At 38.7% G+C, this 19,352-nt stretch overlaps 1 protein-coding gene across 1 annotated transcript in view; it reads left to right on the top strand.

Annotated features, from left to right (window-relative positions):
* LOC109621728 (uncharacterized) overlaps positions 1 to 19,352 on the top strand; it is a 634,920-nt gene that overhangs the window by 601,499 nt on the left and 14,069 nt on the right. The window contains exon 9 of the mRNA XM_062847117.1: positions 434 to 562. Coding sequence (XP_062703101.1) covers positions 434 to 562 — 129 coding nt within the window. The remainder of the gene's footprint in view (positions 1 to 433; positions 563 to 19,352) is intronic.

Raw genomic sequence — 19,352 nt, 5'->3', positions numbered from 1 at the left:
TTGACCGGTCCCTATTGTCAGCCCAGGTACTACAGAGGGCAATCAAAGAAACACAAAGAATTGTAAATTTGATTAGGTCAAAGCTGTTAGGAATCGGAAAAAGGTGGAATTGCAATTTTATTGGCAGATTCCTGGATGCATTTGGTTTGGAGCACGGTTACGATCTTGGACGAAGGTAGATGTTAGGAAAATGATTGGTTTTCCGATTACATATTCCTAAATTTGTTTATACTGATATTAGATAATCTATCGTTTTCTTTGTTTTTGTTTGATTCTGCAGTTGTTTGACAATTGTTTATGGGTTGTTCCACTTCAAACAGTGTCTTGCCCCTAGACCACAGTGTCTTGAACCCTACAGTTCTCTTGTATATCACAATTTTTTACCATCATTTTTATATAACCCAATGTTTTCTTCTTCCAATCTGTTTTGCAGCATTACCGCGGATCGCTGAAATCGCTCAACACGGGTATTGTGACGTTGCTAAACTACGGCAAGCACGTTCCACCGGCCGTTTCACACGTGACCCTGGCACACGAAATTGGACACAACTTTGGCTCACCGGTAAGTTTTGATGTCTATCGTGTTGTTACATTCCTAGTCTATCCTTCAGGGATGTGGAGAATTAGAACCGTCCTCTTAGAAGTACCGTAACATCTCCACATATCACATTTCTGCAGAAGGATTAAACGATTTGTTCAGTGATCCGGCCGGGGCTGTCAGCTAATGACAGTTGATGAAAAAGTTTTCATTGATCTTCAATTTCAGCCGGTTCTGGGCACATAACCGATTGACAATTGTAAAGACTGATTTTATTGTCCACCTTTTTGTTACCTTGAGAACATTTCTTACTGAGAATTATTCTAGTGCTACTCATTCCAATCTCCTCCTGAAATGCTAATTGATTTCGAAGTAGAAAAACAATTCAATTAAACTCCTTCGCCGGAAACCGCCTCTTCTTTGCGTGAATTCTTGCTCTGTCCGCATCGCAACGAAAGTAGAAAATTAATTTTAACCCTCGTCTGTGTTGGCAAATTCCGCCGGAAAGACGCAGCCAACTATGTGCTGCCGCCGCGCCGCCATTTTCCTGTCCAGTAGACAGTGGGATATAAGTACCAAAGAGAGCGAATCAATTCGTGACCGTCAGACACTGTCGTCATCGATATCTGGGGTTATTCGCGACATCCCTAGGACAAAAAAAAACAAGAAGATGATGGGAAAAAATTGCCGCATCGAAAAAGTTTTCCTCGCAAAACCGACTATCGGTCGGCGGTGGCAATACCAACGGACGGCGAAAAATTGGATTGGCCTGCTTAGATGTCCGCTGCGGCTCGGCGGTCGAAGCCACGATCGGAAAACTTGATGGAATCAATTCCGAAAAGTTTTTTTTTCTTCCTGCTTTATTGGACGCAGGCCGGTATTCCAACTATGTCTAAGGTTTCGGGTTTTTGTTTTTCGAAGTTTATCTCATTCCGCAAAAGGTTTCCTAACTTGGTTGGTTTAATGTGGAACTCGTGGAAGAAGGATGACCGCTACCATCAACTTTGGTCTGGACTCATTTGTTAAAAAAAAACAAGTTGCCAACGACAAATTATCATTTATAAAACCAGCTTTTTTAACATCCTGACACTTCTTTTCTTTCTCTTCTTCTTGTGCTTCCTTTCTTTCTTTTTCTTCTCCTTTTAATTTACTTCTATTTCTACTACTACTACTACTACTTCTACCCTTCTTCTTCCTCTTCTGTTTCTTTCTGTTTTAAGACAAACGTCATTGGTTTTCGAAAAATTATTTAAAAAAAATGTTTTTAAAAGTTGATGTTTCGATGTGGTTTAACCATTGGGTCCTAAAATAAAATCACTCACGATATAGGTTAAATTATAGAGGCGATCCGACTAGAAAATTGTAACAAAAATATAACATAATTCTAACAAACAATGATAGTTATAACTCATTGTGATATAATCATGTTCAACATCCTTGGTGTTTTAAAATTACTATAACCCAATTATATCACATTATGTTATACATGTTGTTTGATTACTCATTGTATTATAATTTAGTTTCAAGTCTTCGACATTTGAAAAATTGTGTTACAAAATTATATCAAACTTTGATAGAAACTAGTTATCCTGTATCTAAAAATCATATTACATTTTGCTATAATTTTGATATGATTATAACAAAATAGGTTATAATCTTGATTAGACCAGTGTACTTTTTGTTAGAATTTTATTTATTTTTTAACATCATCCTGCATCTAGTTTATAACATAATAAGTTATAGAAAAATATTATAACATCATAACACAATATGATATAAACTTGATATAATTTTCTAGTCGGGGAGACACAAGATCAAAAACTTGTAAATATTTATTTTCAAACAGAGCCAACAAAACTTCTATAAAGAAAAAATGTTCTATTTAAGATTTGTAGGACTCTTGAAACGTGGGTTCAAAACGTCAGCAAATGTCCTTGAAATTCATTTTCGAAGTAAATCCACAATAAATCAATGCAAAGAGGAAGTTTGCAGTCCTACTTAGTGTCCAAGGGCAACATCCAACTTTAAATTTCGCCTAGTCAAACAGACATGTACTCACTGCGTGCACTAACAATAGATCGAGTTCAAAACCAAATGCAGCGTCTGTGACCTTCGGAGAAAGAACAACTTTTTGAACGAGAGCCAACTCAACCGGATTCAGCTAGAACTCCAACTGTCGCAACGAGTATTCCTTTGTACCTCTGTACAGTCAAATGCATATAGCTGATTCGAAACGGTGTGCGGCGGCGACTCAACTTACCACCAAGAGCACTGGATTTGAACTTGTTTCGTTCGTTTGTCTTTCGAAGTCAACCGCATGGTTCTGGGAATTGGAAGAGAGGAGTTCGATTGAGGTTTTCTTTAAACAGAATAAACTGACTCGGAGTTATAGTTTACTTTCTTTGGGTACATTCAAGCATCAGTAGCTGATGTATTTCCGATAAAAACCTTCATAGCTAATCGTGCAGGGTTATTTTGAATGAAATCTCAACTGTTGAGCGTATGGTAATGTTTTTTACCGAAATTCTGTAAAAAATACCAAATTTCGGTAAAATGTTATCGTTTATCTGTCAAACGATTATGTCAATGACGAATCCTTCAACCTTAATATCAGCCAAAAATACAAAAAATTGCACAAGAAAGAAAAAATACAAAAATGCTCAAACTAACCCAGTCTAAAGGCGATGATTATTAGTAGGTTACGTCTATGATTACTCATTTGTATATAACATCCATACGAAGAAAAATCTATAAAATTTCCTGCACGGCATACAATTTCACAAGGCAGTCTAGTTACCTATGTAAACATTAATTTTGAACGTAAACATATGACGTCATTCTTATCCTCTTTTACGATGATTAAATTGAAGTAGAGTACTAGATCATTTGGTTCACGCCTTAGAACGATTTGAATTACGTTACAAAAAAACTGACAGATTTTCGGAATGTTGTTCACCGTGCGATCCTGTATGCTTTGCAATTTTGTTTGGCTGAGTATTGAATTCGTTGGCTCACAACAAGCCAAGTGCAAGCCTTCATACTAGCCATAGTAGATCGTAGATCAGTTGTTTGCAGTTTTTTTTTTCTTCGTCTTTGATGTACCCACGGTTCCTCTATTTTCTGCATATGTTTCCACCGCCTCTGCTTGCTTCGTTTGGTACAGAATCGAAGACACCACACAGTACGGATGGATAAACTGACGTTTCTAGGTTCAACAGATTCGTATCAATAAAATAGAGTTTTGTTCTCTACCACTTTTATAATACTACAAACAGCGTGTTTTGAATGAATAAAAGTAGAATTAACTGCACTGTTTGAATAGGTAGCTAGATCTACAAGTTGCTATAGGTAGTGTAATGTTGAGATTACGATGAAAATCGGGGTACTTAATAGACATCAGGAAATTCGGACACTTTGGTTCAAAATTGGTGTCATCTATGTAAATGCCCGTACTTTGTGATTTTCACGGATTTGCTCGAAAATCTACCCAAAATTTCTTCCGAAATTCCTCTTAAAATTTCTTCAGAAAGACTATCTTGGATTCCTCCTTGAATCTATAACGGAATTTTTACTTGAAAAACACTCTGGATTCCTGAACATATATCCCTTGTTACAAATCTCTTCCTGGGATTCCTTCCAGAATTGATTTCGAGATTCATCCAGGAATTTGTTTTTGGATTCATTGCGAAATTCTTTCTTGGATTTTTCATGCACTTCGAAAGTCTTTCTGGAGTTTCTTGTGTTTCTTTTAATATTCCTATTAGAATTTCTTCCACATACGGGATTATTCCAACTGGAATCCCTTTAGAAAATCCTCACAAAATTATTCTTAGTATTACCACAGAAAATAGACTTTCATCGTTGCCTTCTTCCTTGTGTAAAACTTGATAATGGTTATTTAAAGTATGACGTTATGTTCCCATGTGAAGCGGATCTGGTGTGATGGAGAAAGCACGTGACTATCACGATGAGGACCTGGGTTCAAATTAACTTCCGACAAATTCGCAAAATGTGAGTTCTTCCTTCGGAAGGGAAGTAAAGCGTGGATCGCGAGATGAACTAGCATAGGGCTAAAATAATACGTGTTAATACAGAAACAAAAAAAAAAGAAACCAAAAAAACACATACAGTGTCATGTTATCATTTTTGTTTTCCGAACTAAGCACTTTTGACACTTCAGCTTTATTGTCGGCTTGTGCACTAGTGTGTTTAAACGATTCACATCGTGATCGTCCCCGTCGGAGCATAAATGTCTTTTATCTGTGTTATTACTCTTCTTTCTTCCGAGATTGCCACTGAATTCTTTCGGGAATTTCTCCAGAGACTTTGACAAGAATTATCCAGTTATTACTTTCGATTTTTTTTCTTTGAGCTTTCTTGCCATTTGTTGCGGACTCTTTCTGAAATTCCAACTGAAATTTCGCTCGAGTTAATTCAAAGATTACTTCTGGAATTTATCCCGGATTTTGTACCACACTTTCACTCAGTATTCCGCAGAAACGCCCAAGCAGAGGCCCAAGAAAGGATTATGGTAGAAATCACGGGAAATCTTCTCTTATTTTTCCAAAGGTATTCCAGAGCCGATCTCAAGAGCAACCCTGGAAGCAACTCTGACAGCAATCTCGATAAGAAATTCCGAAGAAAATTACTCAAAGACACGGTTATAACAATCCAAAGATAGTTACCTACTCACACGCAAAGAACAATGAGTTACATTTTCAGCCCACTTTGTTCGATAGATCTACAGTTTTGTGCTCGCAGAAAGGCAAGACAAAATGCATTTATTATGAAACTGAGATCACCACTTTAACAATATCCTGTATAAATCCTGGAAGCAACTATTGGAGAAAAAATATTGAGAGGAACTCTGGTAGAAATGACGGGAAGGTGTCTAAGCGAAATTCAAGAAGGGATTCCGGGATGTAACCTTGGGTTGAAAGATATAACTTAAAAAAAATCCTTTACTGAAATATGGGGAGGAGTGCAGGAAGATATTGTCGAAAGAACTCTGGAAGAGATCCTGCATGCAATTAGGAAAAAGTTCTGAGAAAACTCATGAGAACATCTCGCAAAAAGTTATGGAAGAAACTCCAGAAGAAACTACAAAAATATCAAAGGAGAATCTGCAGGAAAAATTATTCGAAAAACTTCTGAAGAAATTTCAGACTAAGGAAATGTAGTAAGATTCTTGGAACTCTTGTTACTCTAACTAACCCATGAAAAAATGTCAGGAGAATCCCATACAAAAAAAAATCTCGGAGACACCCCGGGACGAAATTTTGAAAAAAAAATCGCTTCTCTATGGTCTTCAATCTTCCGCCACGTTTGATCAATGTTCCACCCTTTTCGCTGAATACACAACTCACCCAGGTTTTTCTCGTTGGTTTCAATAAAGGCATTCTTGATGCCCGTCCGCTCCACTGCTTTTCTACGCTACCACCATCCGGAACACACGCTGTTAGGGTTCCAAATTCTTCCAAGAGTAATCTCTTCACAGTTAGATCTTCTAGTGGGTGTGTGTTGAATCGTCGTCCAATGTGTGTGTTCCTACTGCCGCTGGATCCAAGCAACGCGTAGCTGGATTCACCGATTTGAATTCAAAGGTGATGGTCAGACGTGATAACAGCGCTCCGTTTATTCCGGACATCGCAAGTGGTCGCTGGGAAAAGTGCGAGCCGCCAATCACCAGGTTGTTATTGCCACAAAACTCTGCAAACTGATTTTGCTCATTTCTGCAAGACCAAGACGTCCCATGACACGCTAATAATCCGTATTTTCGGTTGAAGTCACCTATGCAGATCCTGATGTCGCCTTTTGGAACGACGGCATTGAATTCACTGTAGAAATTCTCCTTGTCCTCTAGCTCGGCAGCATCGGTCGTTGCGTAACTTTGGATTATTGTGAGGTAACGAATCCGTGTTTTGAATCTGGCAGTAATGATTCTTTCATGAATTAGCTTCCGTTTGATAAGCGCCACCTGAGCTTAAACGCTAAATAGAAAACCAACTTCCAACTGCCTTACTCGCTTACAAATTCGTTAAAAGATGCACGTTATTGTAGTGAAAAACTTCCTCGAAGACGCAATGATGCTAAACGGCATAGCTAAACAGCAATTGTGCCACATAGTAAGTAGTTGGATTCTTTGCGTGCAATCTAAGAAATCCTAAAAACATCATTTCCTTAAAACACCGTTTCTCGAGCATGGCTTGACGGATCTTCGTGATTTTTTTATGATAGTTGCATGACCCCTAAAGCAACGTGGTCAACCTCTGCCTTTTTTATATCTTGCATTTAGCCTTTCAACTAGCGATCGATAAACCTAGGATTTTTTTCGATTTTTCAAAATTGCAATTCAATGACTCTACCCTCTCCCAGGAGGGGGAGGGTCAAAACTTCAGGTTTATGAGTTTCTAGTCGAAAGCAATCAGAAAGTGAAATTTAAAGCTAGGCAGAACAAAAGTTGGTTTTTTGTCGAACCGTGTTATTCCTGGATTTTCCGTATTAAATAATCCAAGGATTCTTTCAGGAATTCACTCTTCATAAATTCTGTCAGCGATTTCTCGAATATATTTTCTAAAAAATTCTTAAGATTTTTTTTTCTCAAGAGTTTTTTCTTTCATGGAATCTAGCAAAAACTCAGCATTTATTATATCGATTTCTTATGAAAATTTCGTCAAGGCTAACTGTAGTAGTCTCTAGAAGGTTTGTTTTGGAAATTTCTCTTGAGGTTCCCTCCGATATATAAAAATGGACGGGACTTCACATTAGGGTTTTTAAAAAACTACTTGTTTCAAATTTACCCTAATCCCATCACTTTTATTATGTTCTTGTTTATAATTTTACATTTCACACTTTCTAACACTTATACTGGGCCAGAAGGGCTTTCAACTGACTATTAGACCTATCGATTCAAACGTTCACTTCCAACTGACTGATCGAGCCAGACCAGACCGAGGGCACACCTGTGTCCTCCGATTGAGTTCGATGCTTTCTCGATGTCAGCAAAAGTTCACCGGATGGCAACTGGCCTGGTTGTTCTGGGTTGCGTTGGATGGTTGGTGTTACTGTGCGCCGGTATCGATTTATCGTGTCATCAATATGCTCGGAGTCCAAAGGGTATTCTGGTATGGGGGTTATGCTCAGTGTCTCCAAGGGTGATACTGCTTTGTCAGCATCTAGTCCACGATAGGCGGATACCTGAACATCGTGGGTAGAGCCTAGGGATGTCCATAACTATATCTCCTAAAATTTGTTCGGAGGTGCCCCTAGAAATTCTTTCAGATTTTTACAGAAATATTTCATAAAATAGCATAAATAATACTGGAGAAAATTTTCAAGGAATCCCTGAAAGGATTTCCAAAGAATTCCCTGGAGAGAATACAATTCCCTAAAATAATCCTTGTAGAAATGCAGAAATTGCATTCAAAAGTACTACAGAAATTCATAACTAAATCTCTTATTATATTTCTAGAGGGATTTCTGGAGGAGCTCTGAAGCAAACCGTGTAAGAACTCCTTGAGATTCTTCTAGAGGGATTCAAGAAAGAATTTCTTGCAAAATGGCTGAAGGGCATTAGTGGACAAAAATTCCTGAAGCAATTTCTGAAGTAACCCTAGAACCTAGAGGAATTTTCGGATGACAATTAAGCAGCAGGAAATCTGGAAGAATCTAAAAGGAATTATCAAAATTAAATTCTAATTAAATTGATTTTTTGACGTAGTATCTGAAGGAATGCCTGGAAAACTGGAGATTGCTTTGCAGTATTTTCAGAAGAATTTCTCGAGGAGTTCCTAAAAATATAAAAAGAAAAAAAAACCTAAAGAGATTTTTGAAATAATAGATGGAAGAATCTCTGAAAGGATTCTTGAAGGATCTTCGAGATAGTTTCTGAAAAAAATCTCTTAAGAAAGGCTTCAAAAACTCTAAGAGAAGTTTGTGATGTAATCCCAGGAGGAATATTCGATAATATTCTGGGAGCATTTAGAAGAACCTCCTGAGATTTTTCTACAGAAATTTATGAAGAAATTCCTGGGAGAATCTTAGAGGAATTTCTGAAAAGAGCCCTGGAGAAATTCTCAGAGAAATTTCTGAAGCTCTCGAGAAACTTTAACTAAAAATGCAGAATGGCTTACAAAGTAAAAATGAATTTTTGAACGAATCGAACCTCTGGAGAATTTCATTGCAAGTATCTGGTGAGAAATTATTGAAATAATAACTGGAGCATTTTTTAATGAAACATCTGAACTAATCGCTCGAATCTCCTCTTCAATCTGTTAAGGAATCTCTGCACGAATTGATTTTCAAAGAAAAAATGGAGGAATATCTGGACAAAAACCTGTAGAAATATCTTGAAGAGTTTCATTCGAAATTTCTAGATGAAATCCTGAAAAATCTTGAAAGAAATCCATAGGAATTCCTGGAGGTATCTTTGAAGGATTTCTTGCTAAATTCATAAAAAGATTTCCTGCAATAAATTCATAAAAAATATCGTAAAAATATTACACTCAGGAGTTTTAATACTTTTGCACATTTACCTTTACTTTTTGTACCGCATTTTTTTTTTAATTATTAGCGTTTGCGAAGTAATTTCCAAGCAACTCCTGGGCTCTAGATCCACAAACTCGCTGATTTTTTATGTTTTCCTATATCTAGAATAAAAATTGCAAAACTGTATTTTGTTTTGTTGGACGGCATTTATGAGCATTGTCACATTTATAATTTTTAAGTTATGGTAACCTGCAGTTACATTAGATTAGGTTATTTAGAAAGACTAAGACCGATTGCACGCCATTTTATCAAGAAATGCACATGAGAGAAAAGAAGAAAGCTTGGGCGTATTTTCTATACTGAAGAATGGTTGTCCTAATTCAGAAAAACCATTCAAATAATGTGCATACGGTTCAATATTAGAGTCAGTCTCTTAGGGGATGGAACTTAGAAACCATGAGTAATTAGTTCTGATTCCTTCATGACAGCAGTGGTCTAGAATGAGTTTCCGAAATATCCGTACAGACGAACGACTTTGTGCTCTTCTACGATATATGTGTATGCAGTAAACAAGGGATTCAATAACTCGACGGCAACAAAATCCAGATCGGATCAACTGCATACATGCCACAAGTAGCACGTCACTTACTGCCTGCAAGTGCAATAACATATAAAATGGCTTAAGAATACCAACTGTATTTAGTCACAAACTATAACTTTAACTCGAAATCTATCACCAATTTCCACTATCGAAGGTTCGTCACTTTTAAGATGAAGTCTCTTGACGGTTTAACTCTATGGCAGTGGAGACGCATGGTTGAACACTACTTCTGGTTGATTTGAATCAAACTAATGGAGACGCATGGTTGACCATTGTTAAGAAGTACTTATCTTCTACTTTGGTAGAGACAGTCGTAAATCGAGACGCGAAGTGTAAAAACGCAAATACGCGGAAAAACTCACATAGCGTTTCACTTGTAATTGGAATTCGTGTCGCCTGGTGGTGCAGTTCCGAGTCATCCCAAACTTTTCCAAAACAAGTTTATTTCTAGGTATGCATGAAATGCCACAAAATAGTGGAAAATGTGCAAAGTATGCGATAATTTTGATTTTATTTTTATAACATACGAAAGAACCAAAAACAAAACTCAGGTAATGATTTTAAAGAGGATGTGAAAGTTTAAATGGCAAAGTTTTCTGGCTTGCCGGTGTCTAATGTGTAGTCTTCGCTTGTACCCGAGCCATAAATACCTTCACAATCGCACAAGTCCTGCACGACCCACCGATGAGAGAACGGCGCCAGATGCCAAGCGGAAATGGCAAAATAGTGTACAAATGAATGACTTCTACCCGTGTGACGACAGTGAAAAACTACGTCCCATTTGCATGCACGGTTGGTCGTCGCGTCGTCGGTCGCACGGACACGACGACACGGATTCCTCTGCGTCTGCATTCGCCACCACCCCTTCCTCCCCCACAAAGAGAACACACAGTAAAATGAAATATCGCCGTTCTGTACCCACCGGTGGTGGCTGGTTGCTCCTCGTGCGCAACCGAGAACTAGAAAGCTAGAAAATGGCGCGTCAACCGGGCGGAAAAGGTGGAAAAGTGCAAAAGCTTAGCGCTCAGGGTGGGGGTTGACAAAACCACTTCACCGGTGGTGCACCGTAGTGCTTGTGTTTGTTTTAATCCATGTTCAACGTGGGTTTTATTTAAAATAATTTACTGCTGATACGCGGGTAAATAAAGAATCCGAACACCGCCACCACCGCCGGCTGGACCAGAGACCGGGAACGGGGTCCTGTACCCATCGACGACCACACAACACAACAGTCTCTCGGACCAGGAGTGCAAAACGCGAAAAAAAAGAGCTGTGGAATTGAAATACTAACATGGATTAAAAAGAAATGGAGGTGGTTTTTGTCCGGAGGATCAGTCGTCGTTGTAGATATAGGACGATGTACCTACTGGACCTATACGACGGTCGGTGGGAGTGCATTGTAACAAATCGGAGGGATTTATTTGTAGTGCCAGTGCTTGCGCAACAGGTTCCGACAAATTACTGCTGTTGGTTTATCGTTACTTTGGTGAGTAACTTTTACGATGTGTAGCTTCTAGGGGACGTGATTAAATAAGTTTTTTTTTTGTGCGAATTTATTTCATATTTGTTCTGTAACTGTAAGGTTGTACTATATGCAGACTTGTGACAGTCAAATTAAAAAGTGTTCAAAATGTTTTACAATAGTTGACTGACTGATACGACCTACCATGCGTCTCCATCTCCACGGATCCAAACTTATTAGCCTCTTCTAGCCTCGAGCTCCAAAATGTTAATATATCCACCGGGCGGTGAACGAGCGTCGTAAATTACCCAAGCTCTCTCCTCGCCCAGGTGGCCAATTTGTCCAGAAGCTATAAACCGATTTTGGAAATCCACCTACAACCGCCACCGTCATCCAGGCCGAGTCGGCGCCATTATTGCGAGCAGCCTTTTATGACCGGTTGGACGACCGGGCCGTTCCTCCCGATGGGTAGCAAAACGTTGTCCTCCGGCTGAATCATTAGGTTCGGTATGCGTTGGTTCTCGCGTTCGGAAATTAATCACTTGCCATAAATCGTGCGACACCCGCTAGCCGGCGGCGGCCATACTGCAGGACCGTCAGGTTTATGATCCCGTTCCCGCCATCCAATGCCGCCGGAAATGGAAGTAACCAAGGGCGCGATGTTGTGTTGTGCTTGTCCCGCGTGCCATTGAAGGATGGCTTTATTTTCCCGGAATATTCGGAAACATTTGGTCAACGATTTTCCATAAAGGCTTTGTTGACATGATTCGATTGCTCTTCGTCGATCATCTTTTTTTGTTATACAACAGTGGTGCCCCGACTTTGTTAGACTTTGTTGAGCAAGGAAAAAATATATGCAGTAGATTTCCTACTGGGATTGTTGCAGGAGTTGCACCAGGGATTTTTCCAGAAATTTCTTCAGTTTTTTTAGAAATTCAACAAAAAACTATTTTAGGGATTTCTTCAAGAATTCTTATTGGAAACCCTTTGGAGAATCGTGCTGTGATCCCTCCAAGAATGTCTGCTGGGATTCATCCAAGAATTTCTGCAGTTGTTTCTTCAGGTATTTCTTCTGGATTTCTATAAGAATGCTTCTAGATAAATCCCCAAAAAAATCCAGCCATTCCTCCTGTGATACGTCCAGAAGTTTTTCTTGTGATGCGACATTATTTCCGGTATTCTTGCAGGGCTATTTCCAGGAGTTTTAACAAGAACTTCTCAAGGGATCCAGTAATTTCTGTAGAGATTTCTCCAACAATCTCTTCTAGAACTGGTGATTCTATTAGGAGTTTTTTTCAGAAATTACCGAAGAGATTCATCCAGGAATTTCTCAACAGGTTAACTGCCAGGAATTTCATGAATTCATGTAGGGTTTGGTCCGTTAGTTTTCTGGTAATTTCTCCAAGAATTCTTTAAAAGATTCATCCAGAAATATCTCTTGGATTTCACCAACGACTTCTCCAATGATTCCTTTTAGGATTTTTAGAGGTTTCTCTAGGAATTCTTCCACGGGATTTCTCCAAAGATTTTTCCAAGTATTCCTCTAAGAGTTTCTCCAGGGATTCTTTTAGGAATTTTGCTTATTGTTGTTAAACGCGTGATTTTTCAAAGTTCATTTCTTAATAGAGATGCTAATAACGTCTCGATGCAGGTAGACCGATAAGATCAAGCTGGGTTTATTTTCTTCTTTTGTTTTTTAAATGAAAAATCTGCAGACATCCGTATTATGGTTTTCTGAGTAGTCAGGGGATGTCGGAACTATAACTGACCAAATAAAACCTTATCCTTTCTCTTCCTTCGCGATATGCCCGTTTGGGATGTTTTCAAGCAGGAGAACCAAGCATGAGCACTCTCTTATGATAAGTCTTCTACCAGCTTAAGCGCTAAGTTGTCCTTTCAACCTAAGTTCAACTCGTTACCGATCATGGCATCTATCCAGCTGTTTCAGTGATCGCTTATAGATGGTCATTCACCCGCCTGTGATGACCGCCGGCTATTGCTCAAACATACGATTGTTTACCACCACCACTTCCGTTTCGTGGTGAGTGATTTCCAGCTGTCTCGACATCATCCAGTTCTCCATTATATCGATCAAATATGCCACGGTTAGCACCATCTCCTTTAAAGGCTCACACCGTATACCATGAGCGTAATGTCGTCGGCAACCAGCCTTACGCCTGATGGTAGGCGATCGTTCGTCGCGAACCTTGAGGTACCCCCGCACTTATATTGTAGTTCATCTCTTCTTCCTCGAGGTCGTAGAGGAGCACTCCGTTCTGGAAGTAGCTCTTTAGCATCCGGCATAGACTTCCTGGTCTGCTAGGTATGTTGTATGTTGTCGGAATACTAGCTGAATCCAGTGTTTTGTTCACCTTTTACGAAGTCCTGGATTTGACGACTTTGATAGAAGGGGGTGGCAGCCCATGGTCGTATCTTAACCTGCATTTCCTTGTTCAGTTAAGCCGCCTTGTAGGCCTAACTTTGCTCCGTTAAATTTTCATCGGTATAAGCTCTTTACATTATTTTCCTAGTTTATTAGCAGGATACCAGAGACCCGCGATATCCAGACTCCAGACACCACAAGTACACTGCTGGGTGCCCCTTCTTTATCAGGGACCGTCTTGGCGTTGCGGATTAGCTCATTCTTCGCTGTCAAGGCTTGTGCTTTAACCCCTACCTCCTTGCCCAGGACCTCTTGGACTGGCATTTCATAGGACGTGTCTTTCTGTACTCCCTCCTTCGGGGTCATAACCATTCCCTGGTGAGCCGGATACTTCTTATAAATATGCGCACCTAGCGATGACAGACGATTTTCGCCCCTCGTTACTCTCAGAATGTCCGTGTTTTTAGCCGCCTTGGTATTGAAGGCCTTAACAGCACTTGCGAGTTCGCGCAGTGCCCTGTTTCTCAACTTCTATTTGTTCCCTACCATATTCCAGAGATTCTTTTTTTCCCTCATCCAAGCGGATTCCTGAACTTCTGGGAGGAGGGATAACCTTTTTGGACTTATCCCCCCTTGTGAATCTTGCCGCGCTGGTTTGAGTACCTGACTTTCATCGGTTTGCCGTCCTCTGCTGAACGATTATGTTCTGAATGCTTTCAATTTGGGTGGGCTTCTCCTCCTTGTGAGCATCGAGCATGCTTCGTTCCTCGGCTAAAAGGTTATACCGTAATCCGGGGTCAAATTGATCACTTTAAAACAACTTTTGCGGATAACATTAGTGAAAATTCAAATATTTCCGAAAGAATTTCTGTAAAATCAGTACCCAGTGGATCTTCATGAAACCATATGACAGAATTTTGTTCAACAAATTTAAACTTTTTGTTAAATTACTTCAGAAATCAAAAAATTGTAAATGCCACTTCGGGGCGAAATTGATCAGTATACAATTAAGCATCGGTTCAAAAGAAAAAAAAATCCTCCCAAGTAACACAACTTGTTATATAACAGTTTAAATTTCATTATACTAGCTTAAGCTGGTGAATTTTTCATGAATTTTTAACTTATTATAGGACACTTATATATTTAAAACAGCGCAAAAAATGGCGGCTTATAGAACATCTTGCATGTCTTATAAGATGTATTAGAATACAATTATGGACTAATAATGACGTCTGAGGAACGTTTTACGTAGATCCAAAAAATAATTGGTTTAAATCAGGTTAAACAGTAACAGTAACAGAAACGTGCAGAATACTTGTTTATTTAGACCTCATGCACCGGTGAAAATTAAGCTATCAAGTAAGCTACATAACTTACGCAAAACATTTATATTGCTAACCTCAAGCTCTGGTTGAAGTCAAGTTATTTGAAAGTATCACAACGTCAAAGAAGCATTTATACAACAAGGTAGCACATGTCAATTTGGTATGCAACAACTGACAGATAAACAAAACAAATGAAAAGCTAAAAAAATTGCAGCTGCTCCCATACAAATCACCCTCCAAAAGTTGCATGCAAGTTTTCATACTAACATAAAATGCTTAAATCTATCAAATTTGATTAGGTAAAACGAAATATTTTGCATGAGTCGTTAATTTAGATGTTAATTGACCAATTAACCTTTTGATTGCTTAAAAAAAAATATTTGACACATTCCAGCGTAACGGGACACCGCGAGGAACTAACTTTCGTGAACAAATGACGTCTGCAATCGAATATAATGTTCATGGCCATATGGTTTAACAGGTTTTATAACAAGCCTATTAGATGTTCTTTCTGGTGCAATACTTGTTTTATGGGGTTTTGGTTCCAATTTACATCATATAACATGTTACATTTCGTAACGGGACACCATCGCAGATATCTTGTTTTTAAAATTTTCAAACTGAAATGCGTTTATCAGCTCTGTTATGAAGTTTTGAATAAACGAGCCTTCTAGACATTTTTTCTTCGGATTGATGTGAACAAGATTGCCGAAGTGAGTTTTACTGAGAAATGTATAGTTTTGGAAATATTCTTGATTTAGTTTCGGGAGCGCAGCGTTACGCTCGCGTGAAAACAGTGTTTTGCAAATGGTGTCCCGTTACGGCTAAAGACATCTAGTTGTAGATCAAATGTTTTGCTAGATAGACAGATGGTAGCTGTCCGGTAGGACACAAATAGGCCTTCAAACCCGCTCTGGCCCTATGGTGGCCATCGGAATGGGCCCTGGGGAACCTGTTTCGAGGTTTATTTAACCTATACGTACCCGATACCGACAACTTATTTTCAAAATGCTGGCATTTCGTTAAATTTCATCCGATTTTTTTGAAGTCGCCCTTAATTGATCATAAATTGGTGCTAGTTTATTAAACTCAAGTGGCCATGCAATATCCGGAACCATTACGGCGATATTCCGGGTTGTGCTGGTGTCAGGGGGTTGTCAAAATTGCTAAAAGTGATTATTTTGTGTGTTGTTGTGTTTGAACCATCGAATTTCAGCCAAACAGTGACACACAACTGCTATAACCAGATTTGAATAAGTTGGCCCATCCGGATCCCCGTGACAGGTTCCGCGGGGCCTCATTGGGGACACTTCTGGTTTTCAACCTAAACATGCCGTGCGACATATCAATCTTCATGATTTCGAATGACTGAGTCAGGAACAACAGACTGAAGTATGTATCACCTAATGTGGCCACCCCGGAACATATAGCACAGGTTCCACGGGGATGTCATCGGGGACATTTCTGGTTTCCAACCAAAACATACGGAGCGACGTATTCATGATTTCGAAAGAATGGAATAGAAAAAAATGACTTAAGTATGTATCGACTGATATGGCCGCTCCGTAACACCTGGAACAGGTTCTACTGGGACCTCTAAAACACAATAACACACACGAAATAATCACTTTTAGCCATTTGGCAAAACAGACCCTTTCCCCACCCCCTGACCCCAGTACAATCCGGAATATATCCGGAATTGTTCCGGATACTACATGGCCACTTGAGTGTAATAAATAAGCATCAATTTATGATCGATCAAGGGAGACTTAAAAAAAATCGGAGGAAAATTGACGAAATGCCAGTATTTTGAAAATGTGTTATCGAGGGTCGGGTACGTGAAGGTTAATTGTATCTTGAAAACTATGGTTGTGCGGAGTATCTATCTTCGCGGTTTTTCCACATTCTACATTATAATGATCCGAATAAGATGCAATGATACATATCTACAGTACATTCATTCAGAACAATCTTTTCAAGCATATGTCGCACTTTAAAACTTTATTTGAAGGCTCATGCGCCTTGGGAATAAAGGAGCCGATTTCATTTGAAATAAATTTTACATTTTTAGGGGATTTTTCCTTTTTACTATGTTAGTTTTGGGGAACCGTAAAACTCACCGTTTGGTCAAGGTTAGAGAGAACAATGTTTTTTTTAGAAGGGATGGGATTATGGGGGCTTTCCGTTGATATTTAACTAACGACAACCAGTAACGATACAAGGATTTCGAGAAGAAAAAAAGGTTGACAATCAAAATGACAAGAGGGAGGTCGCTAGACTTTCAATCAATGGTTACTAATTTATGTTGTCACAAAAAGTAATGCAACGCCATTTTCGTGATGCATTTTACATTTTTTTTTAATTTTCAATAAGAACATAAGCTTCAAAATATGTTTGTCGTCATAAAAGTGAGTTATACGGTGATTAATGGGGTAAAGAAGAAATGCCAACCATCACTTCAGGATCTTCAAGTTTTGAATGTTGTGTGATTCTAAGGTATGCACACAGCAAAATCTAGCCACCGCATTTTGGATAGAAATTTCTCTATTTTCAACGAATCGTGGCAATCTCTGGCGCAAATGAAAGCTTATTGTGTAAGGAATCGAAAAATATTTACTTCGGGATATATTTTGACATTGTGTTTAAAATAGAGTCAAGGGAACAAGAAGTCCTCGAAAAGTTTTTGCACAAACGTGCTGAAAATCTGACAATGTACATTAAAGCGACCGTCCCCGCAGACCTAAGTTAGCTTTCAAGTATTCGGTTCTATACATCATTACAACCTGGAAAGGTTGCAGATCAACTTAAGAGCAAGAAAAAATCGAAGTTTGGCAAGACATACATAGTTTGGTCAACAATATGAATTTGTGGTTTGAAAAACCGAACTTTTAGAAATACATATACAGCAAATCATCTTTTTCACTACGGGAAATGTCGGGAAAAATGGCTGGCACCCCTTATTCAAAAGCTTAGATATTGTGTATTGATTTGAATTGATTTTTGTCCCCTGTTTTTGGCGGAGAATGCTTGCGTTTGTATGCAGAAAACTATGTAGAATTTGTACTGCATTTTTCCAAAAAACGTAAAATCTCATACACTTCAAAACTCAACCCAATTGAAAAATGTTGAGTAACCGTGAATTGGAACCTTCAAAAAATGTCAAGAACGACAGCTTTCATCGAAAAATAAGATTGATTTTGACACAAAGGTGGTAAAAATTTCTTGGCATGCGGTCGAAGGTACTGTGCAAAACTTTACGGAAGGACTCAAGCTCAAAACTCGTGATGACGGATATAACAAGTCAAATCAGCAATGTCTTGATGTTGATTTAAAGTAAATTAATGCTTTTTTACGATGAATTGCTTTTGGTTTGGGAATAAGTTGGAATGAATTATTACTGCTTGATTTTCTTTGGCCAGATTTTGCTGTGCGCATACCTTATAAACTTTTTTATCATCATGGTGGTAATTCATAGTACATGTTAAAAAGGTTATAGCATTTAAAGAGTATGTTGTCACCATAAAACTTCATAAAATATCAGTTGTTATACTGATCCACCAAAATACCTGCCCTTTGTTTACGTAGTTTTTATGAGCTGAGAAACGGGCTTTGTTCCAGTAGGGGTGTTACACCAAGAAGGATAATGAGAATATAAACACCCTATAATATCATTCCATCATGGTAACGTTTTTTGGGGTAAATATTTGATCAAACGAAACTTATTTATCCACTTATGAAAGTCTTTAAAATTTTCGTAACGGGACACCATCTCTACGTACCCATTGTAACGCCTAGGATAACGCATCGATCAAGGTAACCCATATGTTGGAAGAAAGGTCTCCACGAATACTAAGAGAATCCAGAAAATTAATTTTCTAAAGTTCGTAATAAATTCGTTATTACAACAAATGTGCTATTTTCGTAACGGGACACCATTAAATTGCGGCTACTGCAAAAAGTGCTTAAAACTTGTCAAAACCCATTTGTATGAAAAGTTACCTTTTGGTGTATAAAATATACATTATTATACTGCATTAATAAAAAAATAGATGCTGGGTCATTAGGCCGAAGGTCATTAGGCCGAAGGCCATTAGGCCGAAGGTCATTAGGCCGAATGGTCATTAGGCCGAATGGTCATTAGGCCGAATGGTCATTAGGCCGAATGGTCATCAGGACGAATTGAAAGTTAGCCGTTGTTTTTACCTTTTCCAACAATTTTTGACAAAAACTAGTTTAACAATGGAACTAGAAAGAATAGCCTATGTTTTAAAGAAGGAAAAATTTATGAATTGAATATCAGCAGTTTCAGCGCCAAAAACTATTTCAGCAATGATACTAGAAAGAACAGCCTATATTTAAAAGAAGGAAAAATTCATGGGTAAAATATCAGTAGATTCAGCATCAATAAAGTATCTTCGTGCCTGTCACACGATACACACATGCAAAATGGTCATTTGCAGAGGAAGCTCTCAGTTAATAAGCTGAGAAGCAGGCTTTGTCTCAGTGGGGACGTAACGGCAAGAAGAAGACCCAATGACCATTCGGCCTAATGACCA

Source organism: Aedes albopictus, chromosome 1 (assembly GCF_035046485.1).
Source record: "Aedes albopictus strain Foshan chromosome 1, AalbF5, whole genome shotgun sequence".
Classification (NCBI taxonomy): Eukaryota; Metazoa; Arthropoda; class Insecta; order Diptera; family Culicidae; genus Aedes; species Aedes albopictus.
The sequence above is the reverse complement of the archived record's forward strand: the minus strand, read 5'-3'. Positions and strand labels throughout refer to the sequence as shown.